Source organism: Nipponia nippon, unplaced genomic scaffold, assembly GCF_047370975.1.
Source record: "Nipponia nippon isolate SJK-2023a ecotype South Korea unplaced genomic scaffold, ASM4737097v1 scaffold_8, whole genome shotgun sequence".
NCBI lineage: Eukaryota > Metazoa > Chordata > Aves > Pelecaniformes > Threskiornithidae > Nipponia > Nipponia nippon.
Window position 1 is genome coordinate 36,325,176 of NW_028262402.1, and position 13,427 is coordinate 36,338,602.

Consider the following 13,427-nt stretch of genomic DNA (forward strand, 5'->3'; position numbering starts at 1 on the left):
CAGGTGTATGCTACATAAAATCAGTTACCTTGATGCAACAAACTTAGGAATAGACAGTGTGTGTATATATTACAGGCTTTTCTCGAAAAGCTACAGCCTCTATAGTACAGTAATGCACTCAGCATTAAGCATGTCCTCAAATATTCTATGCGAGAGGCTAGGGTTATTGCTTCTGTTAAGTGTATATGCCCAGCATTTTTTGAAAAGAAAACGCGAAGATATGTTGTAAAACAGTTACAGAACTTCATCGAAGCACTTGGTCAAGAAATGTATTCATTAAATGTATAAGGGTGCAGAGTCAACATTGCATGTTGTGTTTGTGCCATAGGTTTTATGCAATCTTAGACTAACTTTCAAATGTGTTAAGATCTTAAGGTTGAAGATACTGCTTTTGTAAAAAGAAAGGAACTTCAAAAATTGATTTAAAGGCTTGATTGTATTTTTGCTTAAATGTTCCTAAATCTTAACTAAATCTTGTCAGTTTTGCGACTGTCATAGAGCTATTGGAACTATAACAGACTCTTATGGTTTTAGTGAATGGTTACATCAGCATTTAATACCAGTTGCACAGATGTCCTAGTTATTTGTCATAGGTTTTGTATACTAAACTCCTCTAATGTTGGAAATACTCAAAATTCTTAGATTGAAGAAATTCATCAAGCTTTGAGAATGAAAAAAGATGAAGAAATGGACAGACAGAGGAAAATACACAACACTCACAAAATGATAGAGGACTGGAAGAATGAGCTCAATACAATGGTAGTCTCTGAGAATCTTCAGCCAGAAACTGATGCTGTTAATAACGAGCTGAAAAAATTACAAGAAGAAAGGGCACGAATTGATAGTGATATCAGTGATCTAAAAGCAGAGAAAATGAACCAAGAGAGGGAAAATAAAAGTAAGTTACTTGGGGTTTTGTGTGTTTTTTTTTTTTTTTTTTAATGACTGTTCATACAGAATCTACTTGTCCTGCTGTAGTGAAATAATTTGAGACATTTACCTCAAGCCTCAGTTGTTTCTTACATGTAGAGCAATGTTCCTTTCTGTTATCAGTTTTATCAAAAGTAACAGAAACCACTTTCAAAATAGAAGGAACGAGAAGATTCGGAAGTGGCAACTGACCTTAAAACTATCCTTCCAAAAATTAGTTTCCTCTGATCTCTGGTTAAAGAGACTGCTTTGCCAGTTTCATTTTCTTCTGTTATTGAATGAAGGTGTGTACTGTTAGCAGGATACAAAAAGCCAAACCTGAAGCAAAAGCAGTTTGCTTTGAAGATGCAGTGTTTAAAATTATCTCTTTGGCAGTATATTAGCTACTGGTGCTGCTTTTGTCCTTTCTAGATGAACTTGAGCTAAGCTTAATTAAATTCCTTTATACTACCCTGGGATTTACAATCAGTTCTTTCCAAGAAACAAAATTCAAAAATTATAGATTGGTCAGTAGGGCGTGTTGCATATATTGCTCAGTGAGTGTAGTACATTTGCATGTGCCTATCTGTCTGGCACTTGTCATAGAATCCAAGAAGAAACTGAGGTATACAGAGGCCAAGTGACCTAGGGAAGGAGACACTATATTTTACCTTGAGAAGCACAGAAAGTATTTGATCTCTTTCTCCTGAATAGCAAAGGCTTTTGCACACAGTCTGTTTCACACGTTTTGTTTTCTGCAAGCATGAAATAACACTGAGATTTCATGTTGGTAGTCCCATTACCTCCTTCCTCTTGGGGCGTTTTTGGTTTTAAATACAAAAGGTAGAACAAGTTTTGAAGAGAGAGATTTTTAAGACTACATTCCTGTGTTTTTACTGAACTACCAGATTTTGTTATCCTTTGGGTAAGTCTTCATTTTATTTTAGATTTTAAGCTTTAATAGTCCTTAAAATTTATTTACAATAAGCAGCATCTTGATTGTGGGAAGAGAAACTCTTAATTCTTACAATGTCCTAACAACCTTATTGCTGGAGTAGCATAGTCAATAAATGTTGGAAAACGCTAGTTATAATGTGGACTTGCTATGGACTCTGTTTAAGAAACTGCCTTAAATTACAGGAATAATTGATCGCCTTGGACAACTTAATAATATAATGAATATGAAGGAGGAGAATCTCAAAGGGAGATTCCAAGACACACATTCTGCTCTTTTGTGGCTAAGAAAGAACAAAGACAAGTTTCAAAAAAAAGTTTGTGAACCTATGATGCTTGAAGTAAGAAAATTTACTTGCATATCACTCTAACCAGTTAATGTTTAGTTTATTGATGTCTTGCAAGACTTTGAGAATGACTTTAAAACTTTCAAGACACATCTTGAAATGAGATGGTTAACTATTTGTAATTTTATTTCCATAGGCAATGTAGTAATACTCCACATTGAGTAAGATGGGGTTGTTCCTTCCCTCCTCAAAGAGCAGTCCTTTATTAAGGTGCCTGTTGCAGATTTCCTCTAAGGGACATCCAATTCTTTAGACTTAAGTAGTTCTTATTTGCTGCTTAAAAAAGCAGTGGTAGTTACAATTAAATACCTCCCCTTATAGCACAACCTGCTCAGCAATGGTTACAACATGTCACTGTGATCCCCAGGTGTTTTTGTGGTTTGCATTGCACAGCCATCTACAGACACAGAAGCACCTAATCAATCCCTAGTTCTGTTTTGTGTTTTCATTCAACAGATGCTGTACTAGCTAGGAATGGCAGGGTTAACTTTTCAAAGAGGCTGTTGGTTTTCTAGTGCATTCCTCCACCATTGTCCCAGCCTCTTGCAATATGTGCTCCATGTAGTGGGAAGAGGATGAAGAGCGCTGGTGCACTCCTCTTCCTCTTCAGAATTGCAAGGTTATTTTAATAGTGTATTGCTACAATTTAAATTAGTTGAATGTTGAATATTTGTATACCAGTTCTTAAGCTTTGTGCGTGCGCTAGAACTGTTCAAAATTACTTTTGTTTAGTATAAAAACCCAAGTACTTCCTGTTATTACCAGTTCTTCCTGGAAGACCACATCAAGTTAATTTTACAAATGCCTTGATAGGATGCCTTTGCTTTTACTTCAAGGCCTCATTAACCTCTGCAACATTCACTAATGTCTGAATTTGTTTTCTTTTATATAATGTAAGTTAGTCTCATGTACTTATAAATTTTAGCTTTCAAATTGCTAGTAAGTGTACCGAGTCTTTGGCTAAGTTGAGGTTATTGCATAGTTCTGCGTAATTTTGCATTTGTATGTCACATGTAGAGTCATAGAATCATTAAGGTTGGAAAAGACCCTGAAGATCATCGAGTCCAACCATTAACCTATCACTGCCAAGTCCACCACTAAACCATGTTCTCCACTAATTACTAGTGAGAGTTAATGAGGAATTCTAACATTAACACTTCATTCAGCTGTGAAAAGCTTCATCCATCTTAAATGTGGATTTTTTTTTTTTTTTTTTAAGAATTCAAAGAGAATTCAATCAGTCTGTGGATCTCTGTCTTTCTAGGGCTTCACAATTCTGTATTTGTATTTGGTGATGTTCACTGTGTCCAAATCAAAGGGAACTGCATATGAATAATATGTGGAGTGTGACGTTTTCTGGTTTTGATTCCTTAAATTAATTGTTTCTAAACAGTGAGATGCCTTTAGTAGTACTGGAGCAGAGCCACTAGCCCTGAGGTGGTGGTGGTTGCAATTGTAAGGTTAGAGTGGAGCAGAAGAGGAGTAGGTGGTATGGTGGAGACAGCGATAGCTCCAGGAATGCTGAGAAAGGATATGGATGGCTAAAAACTAAACACAATGACATGTGAGTTACTGTATATTTCCTCCCAAGAAAACTGGTTGCAAAAAGACGGGGAATATGTCTTTAAGGACGTTTAAATCTTGTCTTTGTTTTCATTACATGTAAGCTTGGATATCATCTGACTACTTAAAATGTTTTGAGGGGAGTGTTAAGTCCAATTGTATTAAATCACTTTCTCATTACTTGTCTTTATCAGATCAATGTGAAAGACAATAGACATGCTAAATATGTTGAAAATCACATTTCGGCCAGTGACATGAGGGCTTTTGTTTTTGAGAGTCAAGAAGATATGGAAATGTTTCTTGTGGAGGCAAGTAGGCACCGATTTTAAAAATTGATTAAATACTGCTGTAGGAGCCCTGAACTTTGGAGTCTACCAAGCTAAGTCTGTATTTATTAAGTTTTGATTGGCAAGATCAGCATAATAGCTAGTGCAAAGTATTCAAAGGTTTTCTTCTGGATTAATGTTTTCTTCTGGACTAACATTTTTTTAATGCCTAGACCAACTGGAGGGAGGCACGAATATTAAGAAAATATTTCTTTTTAGAGATAACTTTTGTCTTCCTTGACAAGGCAGTAATCATTGAGGAGAGAATACTGTGTACAAGAAAATGACAGGAAGCTACAAATGTAGTACCAGCCTTTTCCAATGACTCCTGACTAAAGAGACAAGAGGGCATCTTTTGTGAGAAGACAATGGTCCAAGCAGAAAATCAGGCTTACATTTTCTTAATACTGCTGCTTCCTGGAGCGATAAGGACACTGTTCTCTTTGTGAGCCAGACACATGATGCAGGAGAAAAAAGCCACAAGATAGGGCATTAACTGTCATAATGCTTCCCAACTACTGTCCACAGAATAGTGTGACTAATGACAAACTGTCCTGCAATTTTTTAAGACCTATTTGCCTGTCACAGAAGCTAGTCATCTTTATATACGTGAACAGTAGTGGTGATATCTGAGGTTCTGGGGGCTTGTCTTGCCTCCATGGTTGTGGAACCCAGTGCAAAGCTGCTTTAACTAGCTAAACTGATCTTTCATTTGTATCCTCAATCTTTTCTGCCCTGTTAGGATTAGGATTTTCAGAGCCTCTGTAGCCAGTGGTCTGCCATTGTCTGTGCAAAATGGCCATACAGCCTGAAAGAGGGGGCTTCCTTATTACATCCAGCTTGGCTATGCAGATTGAGTACCTGGCTCTGGATTTCTTTGATTGCTTTTGTTTTCTCTAATGCATGGTATTTCATGGAAATACTCATGCCTAAGCCAGAGTGGATTTTTGTGGGCTCTTCCAGAGGTTGTCAGTTTAAAATAATTCCGATTCTATGAATCAAGAATAAATACTTGATTTTGATATAGTGACTTTTTGTGCTCTTTTTTACCAAATAATGTAATGTAATCTGTATTTAGATGCGCGATCGTCAGAAACTAAGAGTGAATGCTGTATGTGCACCTGCTGCATCATGTGCTGAAAGCTTATCTTCAAGACCTATTGAAGAATTACAGTATGTATCAGATTATGTCAGTGGGCAGTGTTTTTAACTACAGTGTTTTGGTGGTGTTGCTGTGTATTAGAATTTTCTATGCAAATCAGATTTTCACCAATTCAGTTCTGGGTTAGCAGGATTTCTTTCTGACCCTTCAGTAACTTCAGCTTGCTTACCTGCCAGATTTTATTTCTGATGCATGCTTTTTCTTCTCCTCTACAGCCGATATGGATTTTTCTCATATTTACGAGAGTTATTTGATGCTCCTCATCCTGTGATGAGTTATCTTTGCTCCCAGTACCGTGTTCACGATGTCCCTGTGGGAACAGAGAAGACCAGAAACATGATTGAAAGGGTGAGATGTCCTAAATAGCACAAACACACCTGTGATCTAGAGTTTTATTTCGGAAATTTTTTGACAAGTTAATGTGGAGAAAGCAAAAAATTGCTTTAGGCTTTTATTTGGCCTTTGGAAGTGACAACAGTTCATTATACACAAACATATTGCAAGACATTTTAACAAATCCAGTCACTCTAACGCAGTACTTCACAGAAAGTTAAATATATCTTTCACCTGCATACTGTGCCAAGTCAGTTATATGAAATTGTTTTATTATTACTTCTACTTTAAGTGTCTGCAATGTTCTGGGCAAAATTTTAATCAAATAGTTAATAGTACATGACAATGCTGACCTGTCATGTTTAAAGCAACAATTAGAAGCTGCTTTTCTTTTTTTTTTTTTAAAAAATACATCAAGATGTTCAATTTCTAGCAAATGCAGTTGTATAGCTTCAGCCAGAATTGATGTGATAAATACTATATAAACCTTTGGGATTCTGAGAAATACTCTAAGAGGTCCCGCTAGGAGTAATCTCCCTGCCTTAGTCTTTCATGGGTTCTTGCAAGCTCATCATTGCTGGATTGTAATGGGTAACACACATGACAGTTTTAAATTTAAATCCTTATTCATTTCTCTGTCTATGCCGGACATATGTTGTCTATTGTGTACAGAGAGTGAACTCTTCTTTGAATTCAGAAGACTACTTTAGACTCTCTGAGAACTATAAGAGTTGCTTTTTTGAGGAACTTGGGGAACAGGCTCTGTGAATAGAGAACAATTCCTGTTTTATTGGGATAGCTGTTGCTCCTTCCTATCTTCTGTATTTCTGAGGCTCTAAGAATAAGGAAGAGGAAGGGAAAAGTGGAGGGAGTCCTAGATGAAAAGCTCTTCTCTTAATGTTTTTTCTAAGCATTTTCATCTTTAAACTGCAATTCTTCTACCACTTTGTGTTTATCACCTGATGAAGCAGATTACCTACATAATAGGTCTTTGAGTTACGTTTCGTAAACCAGTCAGAATTACTTCTTAGATACTCTCTCCTTTCCAGAGCTCTGTGGGCAGCAAGTGAAAAACCACTGGTCTAGGGGCAAAGATGAGCCGCTATTCTGAATGTGTTGCACATGGCACTTTCTCAGTTCAGTTGTGTAAAGTTTTTTCTATTTTTATTATTTTTGATGGAGAAATGCATTGTTTGCAACATTTTGTTTCACACATGCCAGAGAAAGCTTTCGTTTAAGAGGAGACCTTTATCATACAGCTGAGCATGTGGAACGACTAGGGTGGAAATATTGTCAATCACAGTCTGAGCTGTAAAGCAAAGTAAACACGGTTTTCAGGGTCCAGGAGCCAAATCAACAGAATATTGCTGGTGCTGTGTATATAAACTGAAAAAAAATCTTTAGTCAAATTTACATTGTCCTATGGAGGTTTTTTGGTGTTCCTCATTTACTGGACACTTTATATCCTTATGCTACCTTGTGTTTTGGTAAATCTTTGGTTATTTATAATATCCTTTTTGACACAAGTCACTTAAAAGTAGTAACTCTAAAATTTTTATACCTCATTTTTTTTCCTACAGATACATTTGCTTCACTGAAGTTCGTGCATTACAGCTCACCTTATGGTTTTGTCTATTAATTTCTTAAGTACTTTTGGTTCTTTGATACACAGGCTACGTTTGCATGTTATGCATCTACAGCAAGTACAATCCTTGTTCGTGATGCAGTACAAATATTAACAGGTTTTTCCAGTGTCTTATCTGTATATCAGAATAAAGAACCTGTTTAATTGTTTATGGTAACGTACTCTGACAGTATCTTAAGAGTTCTTCGCTGACCAGTCTGAATTACAAGTATAATGATGCCTTAAACTTAGCGTCATCTTTTTGTAAAGGCTTGTTAACAAGTCAGAGTCTTGCATAAGCTGAAGTTCTTTAATGTGGATTTTAGCTGGTTTATTCCTTGTTCTGAAAAGCATTGCCTTAAGTAATGCTTTTGTCAAATTAGTATTTTTGTGGTTTTTAGGTCATACAAGAAACCGAACTTAAGCACATATACACAGCAGAAGAAAAATACATTGTTAAAGTATCTACTTACACAAACCTAAGACTCTCTACTAATACATCCCTGAGGGCGGCACAGTTTCTCACTAGTTCAGTGGATACAGATGAAAGAAGACACTTGGAAAACCAGCAACAGGTAGGAATTTACTTCTGTGCTGTATGTGATGTGAACTACTACCCGTTTTATTGTGCAGTAAGCATAGCCTACTTGCATGTGTTAGTGTGGTATGTTTGTGGTGCTAGTGGTGTGTGTTCTTTTATTTCAGGACATTAATAACACATTGAAGTCATTGGATATGCGTTTGACTGCATTGTTTGAGAGACAGAAACATCTGGAACGCAGAGACAATGAGCTCAGGCAACGGAAGAAGGAGCTTTTAGAGAGAGGAAACAGGAGGAGACAGTTGGAATCAAAAATTGGTGTGAAGTATGATAGGTAGGAAACAGGCCATATTAACTATGAAACATGAACAATTTTAATAACAGAAGTATTTTGGCTTTCTCTTACCGCAGTTTCCTTTTACCTTTACAAGGTAACCAGTAGTTGAGCATCAGATACAGGTGATAATTAAGACAAAGAAGTTGTTTAGAAATGGAGATTAAGACAGTATTTGAGAAACCATGTAACAATGTTCCAAACAGTTTCCTGTAATAAAATCATAGGATTCCAGTGGGAGATCATTGCACTCATTTACTCAAATATTACCATACTCTTCTGTCTTGGTAGCACATATCTAGATAATACCATAATGTACATATATGGTACTAAGTAAGCATGTCAGGGATTGAGTTGGACCCTGATTGTCCACAGTATTTGTCTTCATGTATCTTCTGGTTTTGTAGGCCTCTGCAATTAGTTCTTCTGTTACAGCTTTGTCATAAGGGAGAACCAGGGCATGGTTCAAGAGGTGTTTCACTTAAGCTCATGGTCCCAGAAGGCAGTGTAGACAAGATTGCCCCAGGCTTCACTCCCTCCCAGCAAACCTTGTACCCTCAAATACTCCTATATGTTCTTATGCCACACTACTTTTAATTTTCTGAAAGTTGGTGCTGGTGCTTGTGCAGGCAGCTCTTGCATTACTTATGGTGCATTAAACTGAAAAGAGAACATTAAGGAAAAAAAAAAAAAAACAAAACCAAAAAAAACCAAAACAGAAGAAAAGAAAAATAGGGCTGCAGGGGTGTTGGAGTGTTGGAATCAACTTCTGTATAGTCACAAGTGTCCAGGTTGCTGTGAAAAGAAGCTGCTTTAAACAGTGTGGATGTGAGCTTAGCCTCAAAGTCAAGTATTGCTCTCAGGTTTCTTACTAGGGATACGTGTATTGTCATGGTGTTTTACTAGAATACAGAATAGGGTTTGAAGGCAGGAGGTGGACCCTTTACCCAAACAAATATTGATTAAATCCTTCCCTTTGAAAAAATAATTACACTCTCTTGATTTTGAATAGGGGTAAGAAACCTGACACAATTACAGACAAGGCTGTTACACATTTTCTCATATAATGTGGATCTCTTTCTGTAGAGATAGAAATTATTTAAATAATCTTTGCAGTGAGTGTAACTATTTCCAAATATTTGTGTTTCTAATTGATATAAGTATCTGAATAAAGCTGGATATAATTTAATGTAATATACAATGACAGAATCACTTAGGTTGGAAGGGACTTCAGGTAGTCTGTGGTCCATCCATGTTCTCAAAGCAAGGTCAACACTGAATTCAGACCAGGTTTTCAGGGGGTTTTCAGGGCTGTATCCCACTGCATCTTGAAGGTCTCCATGGAGATCACACGACCTGTTTAGACATTCTGTTCCTCTGCTTGATTGTCCTTACAGGGAAAAAGTTTCCACTGGCATCCAGTCTGGATCTTTCTTGTTTCAACTTATGTCCACTGTCTGTCATCCTTCTACTATGCACCTCTTATAAGATCTTGGGTCCATCCTGTCAGTGGCTTGCTTATGGGTAGGATAGTGGGGGGATTGCTGTTAGGTGCCCAGAAGCTGTGTCTTGTCTAGGGTGAACAAGCTGAGCACCCTCATCCTGTCCTTGCAGGGCCTGTGCTGTAACCCCTGACCATCTTGGTTGCTTTCCAAGTTTGTTCCAGTTTGTTGATGTTTGGGGCAGGGGGCAAAGCTGGGTGTGGTGCTGAACAGAGAGGAAAAATCACTCTCCTCCTGCCTGTGCTTCCATTCATACAGCCAAGGATGCTGGGGGGACACCTTGTTGCTGCCAGGGTACACTGGTGGCTTATGCCCAGCTCATTGCCCACCAAAACCTCAAGTCCTCCCTGCAGAGCTTCCCTGCAGAGCTTCTCTGCAGCCAGTCTGACCTGAGCCTGTATCACTGCCAGACTCACTTTCTTCCCAGGGGGAGAACTCAGCATTTGTCCTTGCTGAATCTCATGAGCCTTCTGTCGACCCCTTCCTTCAGGTCTCAGCAGACCCCTCTGAACAGCAGGCCTGTCGCTCCCCCCAGTTCAGTGTCGTCTGAAAACTTGACTAGAATGGCCTGTCTCCTCCTCCGTGTCACTGGCAGGGATGTTAAACAGGATAGGTCCCAGGACTTAGTCCTGTGGTACCCCACTTGAAACTGGCCTCCAGGCAGAATACAACAAACTAACCATGACCCTCTGAGCTGAACATCCAGCCACTTTTTTTTACATATCTAGTCTTCCATCCATCCAGACTGCGCTCTTCCAACTTGAGTATTGTGGGAGAAAGTATTGAAAAAGTTAGGGGAGTGGGTCTGCATCCAGCAGTCTGAGAGCAGCCTGAGAGGCTTAACGTTTCCAGGTGCAACCAGTAGTGAGGCTGAGCCTGTCTTCCCAGTAAACATGTTCACACAGAGCACATCTAAACAGCACCTATGTACATATTTGCACACAGCCAGCCACACAGCACAGACAGGCACACAGAACGATTGGGCAAACACAGCACCAGTGGCCTCATCATGTTCCTACTCTGTCTGAGCAGGATGGGGCTCTCTTAATGAGACTTCTACGCATACATGTGGGCAACGTGGATCCCATTGGCAGCTGAGTCCAGGAACTCCAAGTCTGTTCCTGGACCTCAGTCTCCCCAGTTGCTGGGACCTGGACATGCAAACCCCTGAGGCTGCAGCCCTGCCTCTGTTGCCTGAACAGGCTGCCTCACTCACCCATGTGCACATGCACACAGGACTGGCTAGGTCTCCCTGGTTTCCCAGTATCCAACTCCGTGGTCTTGCCCTCAGAGACACACAGGCATACAAATGTGCAGAGGTAGCCGTGACTCCCCTAGTCCCCCCAATAGCCAGTACCCCTGTCATCTTACCCTTAAATACATCCACATGCCAGCAGGTCTCACCCCTATGAACAGCAGACCTCATGGTTGCTGGCAGCCAGGCTGGACTCCCCTGGTCCCTCCAATAGCCATCTCTTCCTGTGGTCTCACTACACATTACCCCCTTGGCTCCCAGGCCACTTCACCCACTTGTCAGCTAGTCTGGGTTTGTCTTCACTAGGGATCAAACACTCACTTGCATACCTGCGCTTGTACCAGGTGCTGGCACCATGGACACATGGGCCTCTGACCTGTGGTCCCACTCCAGTGGCTGTCATTTAAGTCTACTCACTCTGGTCTCCAGTTGCTGGCACCACAGACCAGCAGGCTCTCTCCTCTGACTTTTGATCTGACTATAGTTGCCTGCACTCAGGCTCCCATACACACACGTGAATGCTGAGTAGAGAGTCACTTGCCCAGGAAAAGAGTGAACAATAGAATTGAATAAGAAGAGAGCGTGCCAACTGGGCGTGGCTGGACAAGCGTACTGACCAGCCAACTATTTACATGTAACTGTCCCTTTTATCCCCATATCCCTCCACGTTCCCATACTTGTTCCACTCCAAGTCATCTAGATCCCTCCCATTCCCCACATTTGGTTTCTCCCTTGAATATCCAATAGTAAATCCTGCGCAGACGCAAAATGATTTTCTGCTGCATCCCATGATGTCTCCTATGCCCCCAGGAAACAACCCCCCCTTCAGTCCAGAGGGTGCTGTGGTGTTGACTTAGCTTGTTGGGTTTCACACCTGGACACTGGTGCTGAGGCTGTCCTGGGATAGGGTCTCCCTTCCTCTGGGTCCTTAATTTGGGTTCCTGCCTGCTAGGGTGCCCCTGTGCTCCTCTGGGCTTGTGGAGACAGGCATTTCCTGGGCTGATGGCTCCTGTAATGGGCCTGGGGGTAGCCAGGGTAGAGTATTATTTGGGCCTCCCCCACCTGCTCTTGTGTCTCCTTTTTGGGTGTGCAGGTGAGCTTTTAACCTAACAGAAAGCCTTGTTAAAATGGAGGTAAATGGCAACCACCTGATCTCCTGTCATCCAGTCATTTCACAATTGGGCTCATCAGGTATGAGGTACACTTGGTAAATGCTTGCTGATTCTTCCTGATCGCCTTCTCCCTTATGCCCCTAGAATTGTTTTCTGAGAGGACTTGCTCCACAATTTTCCAGGGATCAAAGTAAGAATGATTGGTCTGTAGTTTCCTGGATCATCCTCTTAGCCTGTTTGGCCATTTTTGAAGATCTCCAAATGCTTTGCAGCTCACTAAACATCACAATTATTTCATAGAAGTTCTTCGTAATTACAAGTTTTTGAGGTTTAAAAAAAGTGAAAATTCTGTTTTTCTGCAGTAAGTTGAGGATGCAATTTTTTTTACTAGTATGTATAACAAGAATTAAGCAAACCTCCTGAACTCTCCGATGTTGTATTGTTGCAAGGAACTAGCATCAGAATAAAAATGTCATCCTTACACTGATTCACTGATATTTTTTTTTTTAATCTGAAATTTACAGAAGTAAAGGAGTATGGTTGCCGAGTGATGTCCTTAGTAGCCAAAATCAGAGTTTCTTTAATTATTAATTTTATGTCTTTTGAAGTTTGTAGGTTTAAAGTGCATAGATTGGTGTTTGGAATGTTTAGGTATACGAATTCCTGTTCTTGCCAGCTGTTGGTTCATCACCAAGATTAAGAATTTTTGTATTTTTTGTACAATTTATTTTTAATCAGGATTAATCCAATATTGATTCCTCCCATAGTTTAAGACAGCTGGAACAAGATGCTATCAACCTAGAGAAAGAATCGCAACAGGCAAATGTAAAGATCAAAGAAATAAATAGCCAAAAAGCAAGACTTGTTACTGAATTAATGCATCTCATAAAGGTAAGTATTTTTAACTTGGTATGTGTTCCGCTATTGGGAAAAGTCCAATTCTTGTAACTTAAGTAGGAGGTATGCAACATTTGGATGTGTTACTGTAAATGTTTACGAGCTAACTTGCTTCAAGATAAACATCTTTTGAAGCTTTTATGAACTTGAACTTGTTCATCTGTTGTTAATTGGACTTGTGGATCATTTACTTGTGTTGATTTAGGCTCTCAGTGACTGAAGTCTTATAATCCACTGTCTGATCCAGTAAATACAGGAATGAATTAGGTTTGAACTGTGTAACAATTTCAGCTTGTATGTTTTCAGAATACTGCATAATTCTGTGAACTCTTCCTTCCACCCTAGTTCATCATCTCCTTTTTTTGTTTTTGTTGAAAAAAAGAGTAGTTATTAGTCATGTGAAAAATTGACCTGAAACTGTAAGGATCCATGATTGTGGAAGAGGGCTAGGATGGGAAAAGTACTCAAGTCTCAGGCTCCAATGTCATGAGGTTTTCTTTAACTCAAAAAAGAAGAAAACAGTCAGGACTTAACTGTTGCTTTAGCTTAACCTGTAAGCCCTAATAAT

The 13,427-nt window shown here is 39.5% G+C and overlaps 1 protein-coding gene across 3 annotated transcripts in view; it reads left to right on the forward strand.

Moving 5' to 3' along the window:
* SMC5 (structural maintenance of chromosomes 5) overlaps positions 1-13,427 on the forward strand; it is a 49,244-nt gene that overhangs the window by 18,013 nt on the left and 17,804 nt on the right. For 2 of the 3 annotated variants that reach the window (XM_087742260.1, XM_087742262.1), the window contains 8 exons: positions 643-898; positions 2,050-2,204; positions 3,968-4,081; positions 5,178-5,272; positions 5,477-5,609; positions 7,620-7,793; positions 7,924-8,093; positions 12,730-12,853. In XM_087742260.1, coding sequence (XP_087598386.1) covers positions 643-898; positions 2,050-2,204; positions 3,968-4,081; positions 5,178-5,272; positions 5,477-5,609; positions 7,620-7,793; positions 7,924-8,093; positions 12,730-12,853 — 1,221 coding nt within the window. The remainder of the gene's footprint in view (positions 1-642; positions 899-2,049; positions 2,205-3,967; positions 4,082-5,177; positions 5,273-5,476; positions 5,610-7,619; positions 7,794-7,923; positions 8,094-12,729; positions 12,854-13,427) is intronic. The other variant, XM_087742261.1, reaches the window with a different exon arrangement.